The 19,439-nt window shown below is 38.5% G+C and overlaps 2 protein-coding genes across 9 annotated transcripts; both read left to right on the top strand.

Moving 5' to 3' along the window:
• The first annotated feature begins 5,540 nt into the window (after window positions 1-5,540).
• LOC125219031 (DEAD-box ATP-dependent RNA helicase 45-like) lies at window positions 5,541-9,606 on the top strand. Its single transcript, XM_048120872.2, has 2 exons — window positions 5,541-5,758; window positions 6,007-9,606. Exon 2 carries the CDS (start codon window positions 6,043-6,045, stop codon window positions 9,445-9,447), a length of 3,405 nt encoding a protein of 1,134 aa, XP_047976829.1. The 5' UTR covers window positions 5,541-5,758; window positions 6,007-6,042; the 3' UTR covers window positions 9,448-9,606.
• An 844-nt stretch (window positions 9,607-10,450) lies between these two features.
• On the top strand, window positions 10,451-17,666 carry LOC125223445 (synaptonemal complex protein 1-like). 8 transcript variants are annotated; one of them, XM_089062994.1, is made up of 20 exons: window positions 10,451-10,592; window positions 10,733-10,951; window positions 11,050-11,099; window positions 11,414-11,621; window positions 11,704-11,829; window positions 11,955-12,053; window positions 12,844-13,520; window positions 13,599-13,847; window positions 13,931-14,059; window positions 14,160-14,228; window positions 14,311-14,421; window positions 14,929-15,036; window positions 15,119-15,229; window positions 15,293-15,379; window positions 16,048-16,134; window positions 16,248-16,322; window positions 16,521-16,607; window positions 16,705-16,767; window positions 17,097-17,200; window positions 17,375-17,666. In XM_089062994.1, the coding sequence occupies exons 2-19, from the start codon at window positions 10,783-10,785 to the stop codon at window positions 17,196-17,198; spliced, it is 2,607 nt and encodes an 868-aa protein (XP_088919120.1). In that variant the 5' UTR covers window positions 10,451-10,592; window positions 10,733-10,782; the 3' UTR covers window positions 17,199-17,200; window positions 17,375-17,666. The 8 variants fall into 8 exon arrangements, with proteins under 8 accessions (XP_088919120.1, XP_088919118.1, XP_088919119.1 ...); XM_089062992.1 differs by having other exon boundaries at window positions 16,702-16,767; XM_089062993.1 differs by having other exon boundaries at window positions 16,518-16,607.
• The last annotated feature ends 1,773 nt before the right edge of the window (window positions 17,667-19,439 follow it).

The raw sequence follows: 19,439 nt of genomic DNA, 5'->3' as shown, positions 1-19,439 counted from the left end.
CAAAAACACACCCAAATCCTTGAACATGAGTATTACACATCCTTCTCTGTGGGATCGATCCCTACTTCCCTATACTAGGTTTAGTAAAGTGGTTGAGGGTTTTTGAAAACAGTACTTTGTGTGTCCGACGACCGGGATTCCTCGCGTTCAACGAGTTCCTAGACCACGTGATCTAGTGGATTTGCTGGATCTAGGGAATCTGTTATTCTCTATTTTTTTAACACACGCACACACATAGTAAGTACACCTGGCTTTTCAGTCCCACATTCCACTAACTCAATTCACTCACATTTTATTATAAAATCAATATAAAAAAATGGGTCTCACATTCCACTAACTTTTTCAATCAACTTTTCTTTACATTTCTTAAAATCTGTGTCCGGTTAAAGAGTGACTCCTAATAGGAAACGGAGGGAGTATTTAAGATTCTTTAATACTTTTTCAATATATTTTTGATCCAAAATGCCCCAAGTTCATAAGGAGCATTTTTGTCCTATTACTTTCCGATTACAGCCGCCATTTTTTAGATATTAAATTTTCCAATACCTTAGAATGTGATTTAACTTTAATTTAAGTATGCAAAACGATATTTTCACATTGCTGTTTAAACATTACAGTTTACAGATGTTTATATTACAATTTTGTGACGTTTTGATACCTTAAACGATATTTGTCATTTGAATTAGGATGTTATTAGAGCATCCTCAACGCTGACTCGATGCGGGTTCGGTCTCGTCTCGACGAGACGAGCCAGCATCAAGACAGCGTTGCGAAGCTCGTCTCGACGAGACGAGATGAGACATCTCGTGGCGCGATGCGTCTCGGCGAGGCCGGCCTCGAGCTGGCGAGACGACGCGCGCGCCCACGTGGCGCGCGCTGGAGCATGGCGTGACGCCCACTCGCCGGCCCGCGAGTGGGCGTCGGAATTATGACGTAATATTTTTTTTTATAAATTCGAAAAATTCGAATTTAATTAAAAAAATAAAATTCAAATGGTCGAATTTTTAATTTTTTTTTCTTTTATTATTCTATAAATATACTCCATACTCCATTCACCATTTTACACACAAACACTACTCTCATTCCTCTTCCATTTTACACACAAACACTACTCTCAAATTGTTGAAAAAATATCCGGCGATGGAAACTCCAGAGGCGGCGGCTCCGGTGGCGGCAGCGGCTCCAGCAGGTGGCGCTTCGGCGGGTTCGACTTGAACTCGTTCGAAGATTGGGCGAGCATATACAAATGTTTGGGTACTCCCGGTTCGTCGCCGGGCACCCAAGGCTCGACCACCCCGCCGGCGTACCAAACACCACATTTTGATGTGGATGCATACTATCGTCCCTCCCCCCCAGAGGTACGGGCAATCGCCGGGATTATCCCAAATTCCGGAGAATTTTTTGGCGCCTGAACACAGTTTGCCCGACTAGCCAATAGGTGGAGGCTCCGGCTCCGGCTCCGGCAGGATCAGCCTCAGGCTCGGCGTCAATGCCGAGGAGGAAGCGGAGGCAGAGGTTGTGGGAGACGACACCCGTCATCCATACAGCCAAGACGAGACGTTGGCTCTGTACGACGCTTGGATCAGCGTCTCGTACGATCCTGTTGTCGGGAATCAACAAACCCACAAGTGTTTTTGGCTAAAAGTCACCGAAGTTTACAACGCACGAAGGCCGAAGAAGACCGTTGCCCGCAACGTGAAGATGCTCCGTAGTCATTGGGACCGATGCGACAGAGATGTCAAAAAAATTTGCGCAATATACAGGGGAGAAGAGGCGAATTATCAGAGCGGAGCCAGTGGAGCCGACATTCTGAGAGCGGCGTTGCGGGTCTTCAAAGACGACGTCGGCAAAGATTTCAAGCTTGTCGATGTTTGGTCGCAAGTTCACCACCTTGAAAGGTGGGCTGGCGGTGTCGAGTCGGGCTCGAAACGCACGAAGCGCACGGCGCGTGGCCACTACTCGTCTAGTGATGGCGGCGAAGGCAACACCTCACGTGAGGGCACGCCAACCGATGATGCAGGGGGATCTTCTTCTGGTACACGACGTCGACCGCAAGGGAACAAGGCGGCGAAGGCGGCTAGAGCGAGGGGAAGAGGGAGAGGGAGAAGGAGGGGCCGCGGCGAATCAAGCAGGCGGGCGAGGGCTCGGGCTCCGGCACGGGCATGGGCTCACACACCCTAATGTCCATGTATCTGGTCGCCACGATGGCGGACCTTTCAAAAATGACTCCTGACCAAGTTTCAACCCATATGGCTGGAATTGAGTATATGAGAGCTCAACTTGGTATAGGTGCACCGCCGACTTCGGGGGATGATGATTCGCCGGCGGAGTAGTTTTTATAGTTTAATTTAGAGTATTTTAATTATGTATTATTTTTATTTTTTAGGATTTTAAATTATGTATTTTTTTTTTATTTTTTAGGCTTTTAAATTGTAATATTTATTTTATTTTAATGAAGTGTGTTTTTATTAATTGAATTTGTTGGAATTAAAAATAAAAAATAAAACTGAATGAATAGTTAAGAGATGGTTAAGAGATGGAGGGATGCAGGTGCTGTCTCTTAGTTAAGAGATGAGCTGAAAAGTACAGTGGGGCCCATGAATAGTGAAGAGATGAGACGGTTAAGAGACGGATAAGAGACAGCGTTGCGGATGCTCTTAGGGTTTAGGGCTGGATACCTTAGAAGAAACGAAACAGCTTGAAAACAATTACATTAGAACAAAACAGATATAATATACATACGAAAACAAATGCTTCAATATTGTACATCTGAAACTAAAATACCATAATTGAAGATAATTAATTTATCAAACTAATCAATAAGGCCAAAAATACATAAATAAAAAGCACCACAAAACAACAAAAACAACCTACCTATGTTTCCATCTACCTTCACGACAATGTTCCATTTTTTTAAACTTCTATTTTCACTACTTCGTACTTTGGGCATTTTCTGATAGGATAAACCTCCTATCGGGTTGATCGGCGATCGATAAATATCTGTCGCGGGCGAGTGTCCGATTCGCCCGTCAAGTAAGACGGTTTTCTCACTTTGGAGAAACCAATGAACGATAAAATAATATTGATATTTTTGATTGATTTCAAATGATTACAATGACTCCTATTTATAATGATAATAACTAACTTAATGAACAAGAAAACAAAGATATGAAAAATATAAGTGAATCCTTAAATTATCTAAACAAAATATGAAATATGCTCGTATCAACTCCCCACGGTTGAGATTCACCTTGTCCTCAATGTGGGAACTTCGACACAAGGAAGAGAGTCGAAATCATCAGCTTTGGCGGGCTATTGGTGGTGCGATGTCGGGCTGTTGGTGGTGCGATGTCGGGCTGCGGAAGTAGGGTTGTCCGGCGGCTAGAGCTCGGCAGACAGGCGGGACTCGGCAACCAAATCTGGTGTTGTGCGCGGAACATCTTCCGTCGGGCAACGGCGCAGCTTTGGTTCGAGATGGTGGGAAGGCTTAACTAGTTGTTGTGCGCGGGTGGATTCCCGTTGGGCAACGACGTAGCTATGATTCGATCGGTGTGGCTAGTTGCTGTGCGCGGTGGATTCCCGTCGGACAACGACATAGCTATGATTCGATCGGTGTTTTGGAGGGTAGCTCTCAATGAAAGCACCAATTTGATAGGATAAACCTCCTATCGGGTTGGTCGGCTCCGTAGATCGGCGATCGATAAATATTTGTCGCGGGCGAGTGCCCGACTCGCCCGTCAAGCAAGACAGTTTTCTCACTTTGGAGAAGCCAATGAATGATAAAATAATATTGATATTCTTGATTGATTTCAAATGATTACAATGACTTCTATTTATAATGCTAATAACTAACTTAATGAACATGAAAAAAAAGATATGGAAAATATAGATGAATCCCTAAAATATCTAAACAAAATATGAAATATGCTCGTATCAACTCAAGTTGTTAAGGGTTTTCTGAAAGAGCCAGTTGTTAAGGGTTTTCTCCTTAACGGTGGTCGTCGATGATGCTCGACGACCAAAGCAATTCCGGCGCCCTCATAAGGGTCGGCGGACGAATAGAAATCAGGTTGTGCGCGGGTTCGCCCCGTCAGGTAGCTTGAGAACTAGGGTTTGTAAAGTTTGACAACGATAAGTTGGGCAAAATATTATTTCATTAATAATGAGTCTACGAACAAAAGCCCTATTTATAATCTAAGCACCCCAGGGTTGATTCGACCTAATCCTATTCATCTCGGGAAAGAATCAATAAAGAAAATCCGAAACGGAGCTTATAATTATGCTCGACACTCACTCAAAAATAACTAATAAAATACTAATATTCAAAAAGGAAATAAAATAATAAAAGGAAAAAAACGTAAACTAATCTCTATAACTAATCCTATTTGGCGACGAAGTCGCCGAGCTTCTCCGGTGGACGTACGTTCCTCTTCGGCTTCGAAGTTGCGATAGAAGTTTGGTTCTGCAACTCTCGGCTCTTATCTCGTCCTCCTCTCGTCTCTTCCTCCACCTCGGTCGTCTAGGCCTGATGCTGTTGCGGCACCCCATCATGTGGTTGCGGGACCGTATCATTTTCTCAAACATTCCACCGAGAAAAATTACACCCACCAACCTTTTTTTTCTTCTCGCACACAGAGTAGATCATTTCATTCGATTGTCGTTTTGAATCAGCTACTCCCTCCGTTCCTTCATAGTTGAGTCATTTTTCTATTTCGGGAAGTTCCCTCATAGTTGAGTCATTTCCATTTATAGTAATTTTTTCCAATCTCTTACTTTACTCTCTCTTACTTTATTCTCTCTACTTTATTCACTTTTTACTTTATTCTCTCTACCTTTTTCTCTTTCTTACTTTTTTATCTATTTATTTAACACACTCAACATTCATTTCTTAAACTCCGTGCCGAAAAGTTCCACCTCAACTATGAGGGAACGGAGGGAGTACTATTTTAGACAAGCTCTTTGGCGATACCAACAATTTTCATACTCCCTTCGTCCCAAGATAAGTGACTTGTATTCCTTTTTAGGGTGTCCCACTATAAGTGACCTATTTCCATTTTTAGCAAAAAGTCATATCTCTTACTTTATTCTCCACCTACTTTATTCTCTCTTCTCTCCTCTACTTTTCTCTCTCTCATACTTTACTCTCTCCACTATAACTTATTTAAATACCATTCCTTAAATTCCGTGCCCAAAAGAAGTAGGTCACTTATCTTGGGACGGAGGGAGTACTTATTTGAATCTTGACCACCTACGCTCATTTCCTCGGTTTGAGGAATTCGTAGACATCATAAACATATGTGACGGAAACAAGAAAGAGGAAAGAAACAACATTTAGAACCAATGGTAGGAAGAAAATGAAATCTAAACACTAATTCACAAGTTAAAAAGAAGAAGAAAGAGGAAAGAAAAATGAGAATTGATTTGACAATAATCCATCTTCGAAAGGCCCAACAATGCTACTGTTAAATTAAAATTGGCCCACTAAATAAAGAAAATTACAGGACCTAAAACTAAATAAATACAGTAAATAATCGCATCCCTCGCGTTTCCCTCTCTCTAAATTTCTCCTCAATTTTCCGGCTAAACCCACCAATCCACCACCACTACCGCCGCCTCAGCCCATTTTCTTCATTATTCTCGGTCGACAGACTAGCACTTCAGCTCCCCGCCGCTTCCTTCGTGGACTCGTGCTCTTTGCGCCTTCTTCTCAGCCTCGGCTCAACGACATCAAGAAGCCCTAATTCTATTTGTTCACCAGGTTAACTTCTTTCTCACCGATGCTTCTTCTTCTTATTATTCTAAGTGCAATCTCTCTCGGATTTTGTAATGAGATATGCCTAAGCTTGCTCAATTTTTCTAAACTGGAATTTATGGATCTAAAATTTGGAATGATTAAATTTATGAAATTGTGAATTTTGACCAAAAACATGTCTGCACTTGGCTTTGTATATATGTATATTATCGATTGAGGACTTTTAAGATATAGATATTCCCTCAATTTCTCAGAGGTTCATCGTATTCAAGCTATTCCCACCAATTTCCATGGAAGAACCGAAAAGCAAGTCTAGAAGGGATGGCTCTGAAACAGACGAAGTGAAAGCAAATCACCATAGAGAGGATCGTAAGCGTGAAAAAGAGAGGAATGGGGAGAGGCACAAGGACAGGGACCGTGACAGTCGCCACGAGAGAGAGAAGAGTGTTGATGACAAGTACAGGGACAAAGAAAATAAACGTGAAAAGGAGCGGAATGGGGAGAGGCACAAGAACAGGGAGAGGAACAGAGATCGTGATAATCGCCACGAGAGAGAGAAGAGTGTTGATGACAAGTACAGGGACAAAGAAAAACACAAGTCTAAGCGCCATGACAAGGAACAAGAACAGGAGAGAGGAAGGAGCCATGATGATGAGAGGCCCAGGGATAAGGCTAAAGGCAGAGAGAGGGAGAAAGAGAGGGAGAAAGAGAGGGAGAAAGAGAGGGAGAGGGAGAGAAGGGAAAAGACCAGGGACAGAGAGAGAGAAAGAAAAGAGAGGGAGAGGAAACATGAAAAGGAAAAACGCCGAGACAGGGATAGGTCACACAGTAGTGATGATGATGTTAAGGACCATGAGAGGAAAAGGCGCAAGAAAGAGGAGGATCATCAAACTAGGGATTCAGAACAAACTAGTAAGGCCAACCGGCATAGGGATGACAGCGAAGACAATAGTTCACGGAAGAAGGGAAATGTAGATTCAGAAGATAAGAAGGAAAAGAGTTGGGAACAAGATTTAGCTGAAGAGCAACAGAGATTGGATGATGAGATGGAAAAAAGGAGAAGAAGAGTTCAGGAGTGGCAAGAGCTGAGAAGGAAGAAGGAGGAATCCGAGATAGAAAAACATGGGGTGCCTGTTACTCATGAACCTGAATCGGGAAAGACTTGGACACTGGAAGGGGAATCTGATGATGAAGAAGCTGGTCCGCAGGAAAGAGAAACAATGGATGTTGATGAGGACGAGGATGCAACTATGAAGCCTGTTGCGGAGGACATGTCTGTAGACTCTGCGAATGAGACAGCTCCATCCATGCAAAGTGTTGGAGACAATGCTGTTGATGATGAAGAAATTGACCCCTTAGATGCGTTTATGAATTCTATGGTTTTGCCTGAAGTTGAGAAACTAAACAATATTGTGCCGTCTGCTTCAAATGACTCTGGTCCCGAATTAGTTGAAAAAAATGGTAAAATGAACTCCGAGAACACTAAAAAGGGGAAGAACAGATATATGGGCAGAATTATTCCTGGAGATAACTCTGATTCAGACTATGGAGAAGTTGAAAATGAGGAAGATCCTTCAGAGGAGGAAGATGATGAAGAGTTCATGAAACGGGTGAAGAAAACCAAAGTGGAGAAGCTTTCAATAGTTGACCATTCAAAGATTGATTATCCCCCCTTCCGTAAGAATTTCTACATTGAAGTGAAAGAAATTTCAAAGATGACTTCTGAAGAAGTGGCTGCACATAGGAAACAACTTGAATTGAAGATACATGGAAAGGACGTGCCTAAACCAGTCAAAGCCTGGCACCATACAGGATTGGCTACTAAAATTTTGGATACTATTAAGAAGCTCAATTATGAGAAGCCAATGCCAATTCAAGCGCAAGCCTTGCCCGTAATTATGAGTGGTCGGGACTGCATAGGTATTGCAAAAACTGGTTCCGGGAAAACCTTAGCCTTTGTCCTGCCCATGCTGCGGCACATTAAGGATCAGCCTCCTCTAATGTCAGGTGATGGGCCTATCGGGCTTATTATGGCTCCGACAAGGGAGCTTGTCCAGCAAATCCATAGTGATATAAAGAAATTCACAAAGGCTTTCGGCCTCAGCTGTGTGCCTGTATATGGAGGTTCTGGGGTTGCTCAGCAGATTAGTGAACTGAAGCGAGGGGCTGAGATTGTTGTTTGCACCCCAGGTAGAATGATTGATATATTATGTACTAGTGGTGGTAAAATTACTAATCTGCGTCGTGTCACTTACTTGGTCATGGACGAGGCTGATCGGATGTTTGATATGGGTTTTGAGCCTCAAATAACAAGAATAGTCCAAAATACAAGACCTGATCGGCAAACTGTGCTATTTTCTGCTACTTTCCCACGCCAAGTTGAGATTTTGGCTCGTAAAGTATTGAATAAACCTGTTGAACTTCAGGTAGGTGGTAGGAGTGTTGTGAACAAGGACATTACCCAACTAGTTGAGGTTAGGCCTGAGAGTGATAGGTTCCTTAGACTCTTGGAACTACTTGGAGAATGGTATGAGAAGGGGAAGATACTAATTTTTGTCCATACACAAGAGAAGTGTGATGCACTGTTTAAGGATTTACTTAAATCTGGATATCCGTGTGTGTCACTTCATGGGGGAAAGGATCAAACAGATCGTGAATCCACATTAGCTGATTTTAAGAGTAATGTTTGCAATATATTGATTGCCACAAGTATTGCTGCTAGAGGTTTAGATGTCAAAGATCTTGAACTAGTCGTTAATTTTGATGTCCCTAACCATTACGAAGACTATGTCCATCGTGTTGGTAGAACTGGCCGAGCTGGTAAAAAGGGGTGTGCTATCACATTTATCTCAGAGGAAGATGCGAGATACGGACCTGATCTAGTGAAAGCCTTAGAATTATCCGAACAGAGTGTCCCCGAAGACCTCAAGGCCTTAGCTGATGGCTTCATGGCCAAGGTGAATCAAGGGCTTGAGCAAGCCCATGGGACTGGCTACGGTGGTACTGGTTTCAAATTTAACGAAGAGGAGGATGAAGCCAGACGAGCCGCAAAGAAAGCTCAGGCGAAGGAGTATGGTTTTGAGGAGGATAAATCAGATTCGGACGATGAAGACGAAGGGATTAGAAAAGCAGGTGGTGACATATCTCACCAAGCTGCACTTGCTCAAGCTTTGGCTTCTGCTACCAAAGCAAGTGCTGCTGCTTCAGTAACAGCGCCCATGGCGTCTGGGCAGCTCATTCAAAATGGTGGCGTTGCGGCAGCTGCTGTAATCCCTGGAGGTGGGCTGCAGACGGGTGGTAACGATGCAGCTGCCAAAGCAGCAGCTCTGGCAGCGCTAATGAATCTGCAGCATAACTTGGCAAAGATTCAGGCAGACGCGATGCCTGAACACTATGAAGCAGAGCTGGAGATAAATGACTTCCCTCAGAACGCCCGTTGGAAGGTGACACACAAGGAAACCCTGGGTCCGATATCGGAATGGACGGGAGCAGCCATCACGACTCGAGGCCAGTACTACCCGCCGGGGAAGATTGCAGGGCCGGGAGAGAGGAAACTGTACTTGTTTATTGAGGGCCCGACGGAGCAATCTGTCAAAAGGGCAAAGGCAGATCTCAAGAGGGTCTTGGAGGAGATCACAAACCAAGCTTCATCGCTTCCAGGCTCAGCGCAACCTGGCCGATACTCTGTTGTCTAGGCTCTACCTTTGAGAGATTTGCCTTCATTTTCCTACTTACTGTTTACTGAAATCTTGATTACAGTATATGCTCAAAATATTTTATATTTTGCATCCCTATATTAACAATCTGGATTAGATGGAACATATTCTGTAAGATTTTGTTACGTTATTGGTTTACACTGCTGTGTGTTGTTGTATAGTTACATACCCCTTTTGGCTGTTGATTCATGGTTTTTATGCTATAATCCCAGTATGCGAAAGCGAAATTTAAAGGCCTCTCAATGTATAATCCATTTTCCCATTTATACATAATTTTGAAATGTATTTTAATGTTACAAAAGAAAGGAAAAGAGTTCAATAGATGATAGAAGAAAGAGTTCAAAAAACAAAGAGCTACTACAATTTATCGATACTAAAATTAATAGTCTAATTAAAACCTATCATCCCTATTAATATACTAATATCTCTAACTAATGGTAATTGATGGCACCCGCATCATCCAGAGCTACTCTCCCATGCACTGTCATTTAATAAACGCCACAATTTACCGCCAACTATTCATCTTAATTATTAAGTACTAAATTACTACAATTAAAACTTAATTACCATCATTAGTATTAATCTCTTTACTTAATGGTGTGCACATCATACCGTGAGCACGGAAGTCTTCGTAAAATCTACCAAGTGTACCTTGTGTAAAAAGACTTTAGTTTCTACGCAACCTTTAAATTTAAATTCATTTACTTATTTAAATTTTTTTGTACAGATTTTCGATTAACTACAAGGCATTTTCACTCCCAAAAACAAATCTATTGTAATTAACGAATTCTAATTTTGAATAATTAAATTTAGGTGGAGATATAGTAATGTTAATTGAAAATTTATAAATTCTAATGAATTAATCCAATTATTTTAGTTCTTTTATTACGGATAATGGATGATCTATGGAAATAAGTTTTAGTTTTGAGAAATAGAAAATAAAAAAATTATTTTACGACGACATAAGAAGAATGCCACAGCATAGGTGCGGGATGACTATAAATAGCAATTGCTTGGCGCCAAATTCATTCGCATAGTCGTTTCTCATCTCTGCTCCTGCAAAAAATCCTCTCGGCGAGGACGCTCTTCGGTTTGGATTCTTAGGGTTTTTGTTCACAGCAGAGGTAAAAAACCTGATTCTCTAATAGGTTCGATTTTTTTTTACCATTTCAAACGAAGTTTCTCTATCGTATTTCCTCACGTTTATGTTACTTTATTCAATAAATTACTTCCGACTGAAATGTTAGAATTGTGGAATTTGAAGGTTTGAGATCGCTTTGGCGTTGTGCTGCGGATTTCGTTGGTAACTTCGCAATGAGTAGTAGACTTCTAGGTTTGTCAGGCATTAGAAGCCTGGATCAGTTTAAATCTTTGTCTGGATCTAGTTCCAGAGCTGCGAACAAGAAGATTATGCCAAATGCTTCGCTTGGAACTCCAGAGTCGGTTTCTTCGGGCAGTTTTGCCAATCTGAAGCTCACAGCAGGTTGTACTGGCCTTTCGTTGCATTTCTTCATTGCTCGGCAGATTTTACCGATTTTATGAGGATTTTGAAAAATTGTCTGATTTCTCGTCTTTCACCAGAAAAATTGGTCAGAGAGCAGGCTTCTGCGAGAACTGACCTTGAATTGGCGGTAATATGAGAAGAAAGTATATAAGTCTGTTGTTAACTTCTCTACGCACTACAAATTCCTACAATTTTTCAATTTTATTTTATTTTAATGATATAGTATATCAATATTGAATGTTCATGTATATACTTGATGTGCATATATCAGTATTAGATTTGGATGAGCATATACTTAATACGGATTTTTTCTAGATTTAATCATCCTATAATATTCTCGTATGCAGAGAGTCTCTTCTGTAGTATTCAAACCAAAAACTGAGATCCAAGTTAATGGACTGCAGGAATTTTTGAAGTAACTTTTGATATCCTAAACTGCAGAATTCTAAGCTCAAGAAACTGACGGAGCAAATATATGTACTGGAAGAGAAATTGCAAATCGCATACAATGAAAATGCGAAGCTTAAAGTTATGCAGAAAGAAGATGAGAAGCTATGGAATGGACTTGAATCAAAGTTCTCATCAACAAAGATACTGTGTGATCAGCTCGTCGAAACCTTGCAGCAGCTGAATGGTCAAGTTCAGCAAGGTACATGTTCTTCATAAAAGGAATATCTCATGTTCATGATATATATACGTTCTGCTGTTCTATTGACAGTAGAATTCCACAGCTGAGAAAGATAAGGCATACTTTGAAGATAAACTGTCAACGACTTCAGTTACTCTCAGTGATTTGCATGAGAATATGAAGTCTATGTGCTCAAAGTTGGACTCTTCTGAACAGACAATTAGAGATCGTGAGTAACATAATATGTGCTGTTTCAGACTAGAGCTATGTTTATTTAGTTTAGTAATTCAGTTATTGCCTTTGTTGTGTCTTTTGTAATAGATTATTTAATTTCTTCTTATGTTATATATCAAGGCGAGAAGGAACTACTGGAACTTGGCTTTGAAAAGGGAAACCTAGAGACAGCCTTAGGAAATGTACAGAACAGAGTTGCTTGTCTGATAGAAGAGAAAGGTAATGCTAATTTGTCTGAACCTTTAAAAATCATTTGATAGTATATCTTGCAAAACTCGAATGCTTGTTACTATTGTATTCAAGGAGACTATGCTACAATATACTGCTTCAAATGCTTGAACTGTCAGGAGGATAAGTATTAATAAATTCTTCGTGAAGGTAGTATAGCTTTAATTTTTTATGTGGCCACTTTACATTATCCATAAAATAATAATTACTTTCAGTAACATTATTTCCTGTTATTCTGTTGGACACTTTCAGTCTTGCAAATTTATCAGATTGAAAATCCTCATAAAACTCTAGTTGCATCTCAACAGTTTAAAAGAAGGTTATGCTTGGTTGATAGGCCTTACCTTTGGAGATCAACTTGTTGACATGATTGAAACTTTAATTTTTGGTTTTGAGCTAGATAATCTGGTTAAAACTCCCAAACACATGAGTGAGTTTAATCATTGCTGTTTTAGTATTTTGCACAATCCTAAGTGAATTATGCAAAGTGGCTTAAAATTTCAAATCCAGAAAGTTAAACTATCACCTGAACTCAAAATATTACTGCACTGTTTTCCATGTTACAAGGATACATGTGATGAAAGATTGTTATCAGCTCATGTTTTCGAAGATACTGATGCATTCTGCATATTTTCTCATATCTGAACCTTTTACCCTTTCCTTTTTGCATTTATGTACATGAACTGGTTTTTCCTTGTTCTTTTTCTTGTAGGTTGTTCAAATAAATCTTTTCATATTCCAATTGGTAGAGTTTTCACTTATTTTTTTTTGTGTGATACAGACAGTGTGCTGAAAAAGTTGGAGAAAGATGGAGCAGCACACAGAACTGCTTTAGAAAATCTGACTACCAACATGGAAAAATTGCAACTTGAACTGAGAGTAAAAGAAGATGACGTGCTTGAACTGAGTTTCTCCAAGGAAAAATTGGAGAGAGAAAACAAGGACCTGTTATCTAGCAGAGATGATTTTTCTGACAGATTGCAACTTGCACTCCTGGAGGTCAAGAATCTAGAAGAATATGTGACTATGCTAGTTGAGAAGTTCAAAGAACTGGAGAGGAAAAGCCTGGAATTTTCAGAAAATTTCATTCAGTTAAATGCTTTATCTGATTCATGCTTGAAGTTGGCTCAGCTGGAGAAAGACCTTGTCTCTAAGTGTGCTCAAAGAAAGTTTGATCAGATAAATGACCAGTGTGCTAGTGCTGTATCTGAGAAAAATGCTTTGCAATTAGATAATCATGAACTGAAAAATAAAATTCTTGAGCTTCAGAAAGAGCAGGAATTTTCAATGGTACAGCACGCTGAAGAATGCCGCTTAGCAGAAGAGAAAATTCGGAAATTGGAGTCTGAAGCAGAAACTCTTGTTTCGAAGCAGAGTGAGATGCATGCTTCGATACTTAAATTGGAGGATAACCTTAGGGTTTCTTCAGAGAACTCTAGAATATCAGAAGAAAAAGTGGTATAAGCTCATCTACTGAATTTTGGTCTTTTGTGTAACTGAATGTGGCATAGGTTAAATTTTTTTCTTGCCATGCAGCAAGATTTATCAATGAAACTTTCCGAGTTAGAATTAAGCAGCAAAGGTCTTATAGATGGACTAAACACAGAAATCCTGAAGAAGCAAGAAGAAAGTGATGTTTTGCAGAAGGAGGTTGAGAAGCAAGAAGAAAATACACATTTACTTGAGGAAAGAGTGAAAGAGCTTGAGAACACGGTACAGGAAAAGGAGCAGCTTCTTTTGGAACTCAAGAAAAGAGAGGAACAGATTGGTAACCAGAAAGCAGAGGTATTCTTCAATTAGTTTATCTGATAAAAATTTTGTACAGCTGTCTCTTCGATGATCCATAACTACTGGTCTTCTGTTTTAAGGTTATGGCTTCCCTGGCTGACACAGAAAGTAAGCTTCAGGAGGCCAAAAAGGAATATAATCATATGTTAGAAAGCAAACATTTAGAACTATCAAAACATTTGAAAGAAATCTCTCAAAGAAATGATCAGGTCATCACTCTTTTCCTTCACTATTTAACTTCTAAAGGTTATGCATATCCTTGTTGGTTTATAGATACATGAAAATGACTATACGTTGGAATCTGATCAGGCTATTAATGATATACGGATGAAGTATGAGGTGGAGAAGCAGGAGACTGTTAATCTTGAGAAAGAAAAGGTTCACTTGGTTACTTTTCTGTTATGCGGTTTAGCATCTGTGATTCAGTTTTTTATAAAAAAAAATTTCTATCAATTTTCAGGCAGATAAAATAATCCAAGATGTGGAAAAAAGATGTGAGCAAAAAGTTGAGGAAATCAAAGAAGAATCTCGGCAACGTTTGCTGCAGGTGCAGGAAGAACATGCTGCAGCAGTAAGCACTCAGTCCTATTTAATTAAAGGTTTTCAAGTTTGTGAACCAATGATTCTAATACCATTAGTCCTCTATTTCACCACATTCTGTAACATAGCCGAAAATTACTTCTATGGTTATACATTTTACAAAGTTAAATTCATTATACCCACCATTTCTCTATATTGCTCTTCTTTGAGGCTGTGTTGTTTAATCGCTGTAGGTTTGTAAAGTATATTTAAATATATAATTCTCTTCTTTGTTAACTCTTTCACTAACCTTTAGTTATTTTAAGCACCCTTTTTTCCTACACTAGACTTTAAGCAAATAGCATGCTTGATCATGGGTGCTTTGTAAATTAAGAGCAATCTGTGACATAAGAAATTTTATTCAGTTTATGGCAAAACCTGCATTATGAACATTTTATTCCATGCTTTCATACACCATATTTTGGTTTTGTTTCTGCTATAATGCACAGAGCACAAATATGTGTCTTGTGCTGAGACATCTGTTGAATTTTCGCTACAGGTCAGCAACATTCACAAGGAACATGCTAAACGAGAAACGATCCTCACATCTAAGCATACTGAAGAACTAAGGCGCACTGAACTTCATGCCGAAGCTGAATTAAGAGAGGTATATCATCCATTAAATATCTTGCTTTATACTGCTACTTTGAGCAGTTGGTATCATTTATCTTAATAACTATTCCTAGCAGAAAACAAAAATGCTTAGGTCTGAGCATGAGGCTCAGTTAAGAGCTTTGAGATGCGAGCATGAAGATGAGTGCAAAAGACTGGAGGAGGAGTTGGATATTCAAAAGGAGAAGGTGAATTCTTTGATTCCATCTGTACTTTTACTACAACACTAATGATGTCCTTTATAAATTTAGGAAGAGAGGCAGAGAACTTTATTGCAGTTGCAGTGGAAAGTAATGGGTGACAATCCACAAGAGGACCAAGAAGTGACTTCTAAAAAGGTCTGCCTAATAACATTACTCCCCTCCACCCCTACAGTAATAGAAAGAGCTCCCTTTTACATAGCATGAATGCTTGATGGTAGAAATCAGACAACCTTATGATTTAGTAATTCCATTGAACATTGGGCTTAGGTCAGGCAGGAGCAAATTTCCCACAAATATAGTATGTGCTATCTTTTCTATACGGTCAATTGGTCGATTATGTCTGCTAATTTTGAGAATAACAGATTGTGATTACCACAACAAGTAACATGTCAGATCCAGGGCATCCCAATTGGATATTCTTGGACGACAGTTTCTCATTCCGAATCTGTAAAATCACAATTTTGATCAATCAATGCAAGTTTGAAGTTGAAAATTGTGTATAGTATAAGATACAGAAAAGTAATTTTGTATAATGACATTATCTGAGTTTACTTTTATTTCTTTCTTCTCTGTCCTGTTTTTGGTATATAATGGTTCTTATTAGTTCATATTTGTTGCATAAAGTTTCCACTATCTGAATGATATAAATAACTGATACTGTGTCTAACTATCACTTAATAGTTATTGTCAGAATATCTTGTGTAAGTTGCTACGAAATTCTACCTGCGATTGTTTCTGCCCCTTTGTTATGAGCTTATACTTGCATATAAACGAGATTATTTGATGAAGTGAATATTATGCAGAACTACTCCATAACTTCTAAGATGAGAAACAAAGAAAGCAACAAAAGAATTCAGCAGTCTCTTGATAGAGCAGAAGTTGATGAAAAGGTGTCTCCTAATACAAATTAACATTTGATTTGTCTTGTTTCACTGATATGAAAGTACTTGTGGAGTATTCACGTTCATTTGAAATTTATTTTTTGTTTCACTTCACCTCACAGGCAATCCAAACTCCCGTTTCAAACATGTTGAAAAAGGCCGAGAATGTGAATAATCTGCCTAAACATAGTAAGAAGGTGAGGATTTTACTACAAGTTACTTTTAGATTTGCTGATAAATGGGTGAACTATTGACATTTGCTCTTATCTTTTTCTGTGCACATGAGTTTTTCAATCACTATATCTTCAGGAATAACAAGATAAAAGAAAACACTTACTTTTGATGGAACTTATTATGCTAACATATCTGTAATGCTTGCACCTCGCAATTAGCAGGTGACTCACCATGAATATGAAATCGAAACATCAAATGGTAGAACAATTACAAAGCGAAGAAAGACTAAAAGTACAGTCATGTTTGGGGTCAGTAATTATTCAATCATTCAATGTTAATCAGTTCTGATGTTGCTTTAGATAAGAAGACAGTTATGACTGAAGTCTTCACTTTGCTGTACAGCAGGATACAAGGAAGCAAAGGAAGAAAGACACACCAACGGCAAAGACTCCCAAAAATGTTATCCAGGCAAGTGTCTACTAACCAGTTGTTCGTAAACCTGTTTGCATTTTCCCTTCGCATATTGTATCCTTTTAAATTCTGTTAGTTATTGTTCTTGATTTCAACCAAGTTCATGGATAACAAAAAATGTGGTGTGGGAAATAGATACGAATTGGCAGTTGTTGATCCACCTGATATTTATCTACTGTGTACATCTATGATCAAGCAATATGAAAACCATATTTGCCTGCATTTTTCAACTTATACTCACGAAGTCTTCCCTAAAACACACAAAAAAAGATCATGTCTGGAATTATGTTGGCATGTTGTTAATACTAGTTTTTAATATGATCTAGAGAGGCAAAGAAGGAATCCCTCCAAAACCTTCCAACATAGGCGATTTGTTCACTGAAGGATCTTTGAATCCTTACGTAGACGACCCCTACGCATTTGATTAAAGGTATTCCATTTTCTCCGTTCAATTTTCTTGAAATACATGTTTACGTAACTATTGCTGGACTATAGCACTTGGCATTTATCACCTTTCTTGCACTGTAACTATTCTTGAAAATCTTAAACAACTATGAAAAAAAATTCCTGTTCGGCTTCTCTAATGCAGTTTCTCTTCTCACAGCCTGATCTGGAAGTAATTTCTACTGCAAATGAACACGAATATCAGCTGCACTGCACACAGTCATGCATGAAACTAAAACTCAAACAGACTCACTATCCCAAACATTAATCATGTACATAAAATTTTACTGTATGATTCTGTCTCATTAAGTGCCATAAATTCTTCTTGACCTCATTCGTGCCAGCATTTCAGTCGTCTGTTTGTTGCACGCGTGGTGTGTTTATATAACTGTAGTTGCACGACTAACATAAAACCTTTTATGTTGAAATCAATTGTGCATTCTGTTCGTCGCCTCCTCTGTCTTTTGTGCATGCTTTAGTAATATGGACCTTTTGGGTAGATATATATTCATGATTCATGAAAGTAGACCGTGACTACGTTTTAGAGATTATTTCAGCTATTTGTCTCAATCAATATCAAGCTTGCAGATTCAGAGCCTTTTTCACTCTCCAAATCCTTTTTAGATCCTAGTGCTTGCTTTAGTAAATATTTGGCAATATCCAATTTTTAATGGACTTATATGAAACATATATATGGTAGATTTACACATCATAAACAATGGAAACCATTAAAAAAGCTTATATAAATGGGAAAAACATAAAGTAAGTATCAAAATACGTGACTATCTTTAAATTGAAGTGACTTTTATTCCTCTAATAATTAAGTTCCGAATCCACTCCCCATATTCTGTTAATTGTTCTGAGTTCTTTGTATCTAACAAACTGGAATCAACATCTAATTAAATTTTGATAATAAAAGTACAAGATTTTATTCCATAACATATGGGCTTTAATATGATTTTGAGGCATAAGGAATCAAACCAGCTTTTTAATTCAAAGTTCCATTAATTATGATGTAATTAGTGCTTTTCTTGTTCTTAGCAATGCTCTTAGTTCTAGATATTCTAATTAAGCTTGTGTCCCACTACCTTTTTTAACTATTCAACCAAATTATGACATTATATAATTTTTCGAAAGTTAGAAGACAATCTTAAAATATGAGATATTAATTAGAAGCACAGTAAGTACGACTTTGGAGTACATGTAATTAAATGCTATCGAATTTGACATCGGTCACATGGATTAACTGTGCAGTTTCACTCGTCATTCAGATTAAATAAACCCAAATTAACCTTATGTTTAAAATGAACCTTTTGAGTTCAAAATGAACTTAATTTTCAATTGCTAAGAATATTAGCTCATTTATATGTAATCACAAAAGTATCTAAGAGTGGTTTGGTAAAAAAACTATTAGTACATATTTGCAGGTTTATCATAGCTTTTTGAACTCACAAATGTGAGGTACAAAAAGATGGAGATATGAATATTATGAGAGACTACCCCAAAAGTTGTATTTCCTAGTTATCCGGATGTCCTACATTAGGCCATAAGACATTGCAATTAATAAGCTCATAATTAAATAAATTTGTCTTTGGCTGTGACAGTTAATTTAAGATAGTCTATTGATTAAAGAAATCAGAGATTCCTTCCACAACAGTCTCTATTTAATTATTTACACATGCTCTCTTTGTCAGTTAGTATATGATGTCTCCCTCAGTGTCCCCCTTCCCCATCCTTTATATTATTGTAGTTCTCTTTTTCCTTTTACAGAAAATAAAGGTAGAGTATTTATTCAGTGAATATACATAAATAATGGCATGGACTTATGCATAAACATATGAAGGAACAAAAATTAATCATGGATAAAAGTTACTCCTTCAAAAGACCACACCAAGAATTGTTGCAAACCTATTTTAGCAAGTAGGAGTATTAGTTACTAGGAAGTTAACATTCCATAAAAAATAAAAAATAAAATTAAAACTAAACAAACCAAGAGGTGAGCCAAATACACAATAATTTAAGGTGATGAATACATATTTTCCGAAATTCAGAAGTCATATTTCAGCTTAGTTAATTGCATATCCTCTTTTACCAATCACACGATGCTGAAGCTTCTGTTATTGTATCATCCATGCACGCCACATGTATTGAATGACATCATATTTTTACACATCATTTAGTAAACCTTAATAAAACCACATGAATAATTCAACTTTGCAGTTTTG

Source organism: Salvia hispanica, chromosome 1 (genome assembly GCF_029641045.1).
Source record: "Salvia hispanica isolate PSC_SH4W2 chromosome 1, Shi_PSC_v1, whole genome shotgun sequence".
NCBI classification, from domain to species: domain Eukaryota; kingdom Viridiplantae; phylum Streptophyta; class Magnoliopsida; order Lamiales; family Lamiaceae; genus Salvia; species Salvia hispanica.
Note: the sequence above shows the minus strand (reverse complement) of the source record. Positions and strands in the feature narration are given on the sequence as shown.

Bases quoted from the DNA above. Each gene is read 5' to 3' on its own strand.
- LOC125219031 (XM_048120872.2), top strand. From the start codon at position 6,043: ATGGAAGAACCGAAAAGCAAGTCTAGAAGGGATGGCTCTGAAACAGAC.
- LOC125223445 (XM_089062990.1), top strand. From the start codon at position 10,783: ATGAGTAGTAGACTTCTAGGTTTGTCAGGCATTAGAAGCCTGGATCAG. The intron at 11,622-11,703 runs GTACATGTTCTT...AGAATTCCACAG, and splicing joins GAATGGTCAAGTTCAGCAAG to CTGAGAAAGATAAGGCATAC. The intron at 13,848-13,930 runs GTATTCTTCAAT...TTCTGTTTTAAG, and splicing joins TTGGTAACCAGAAAGCAGAG to GTTATGGCTTCCCTGGCTGA.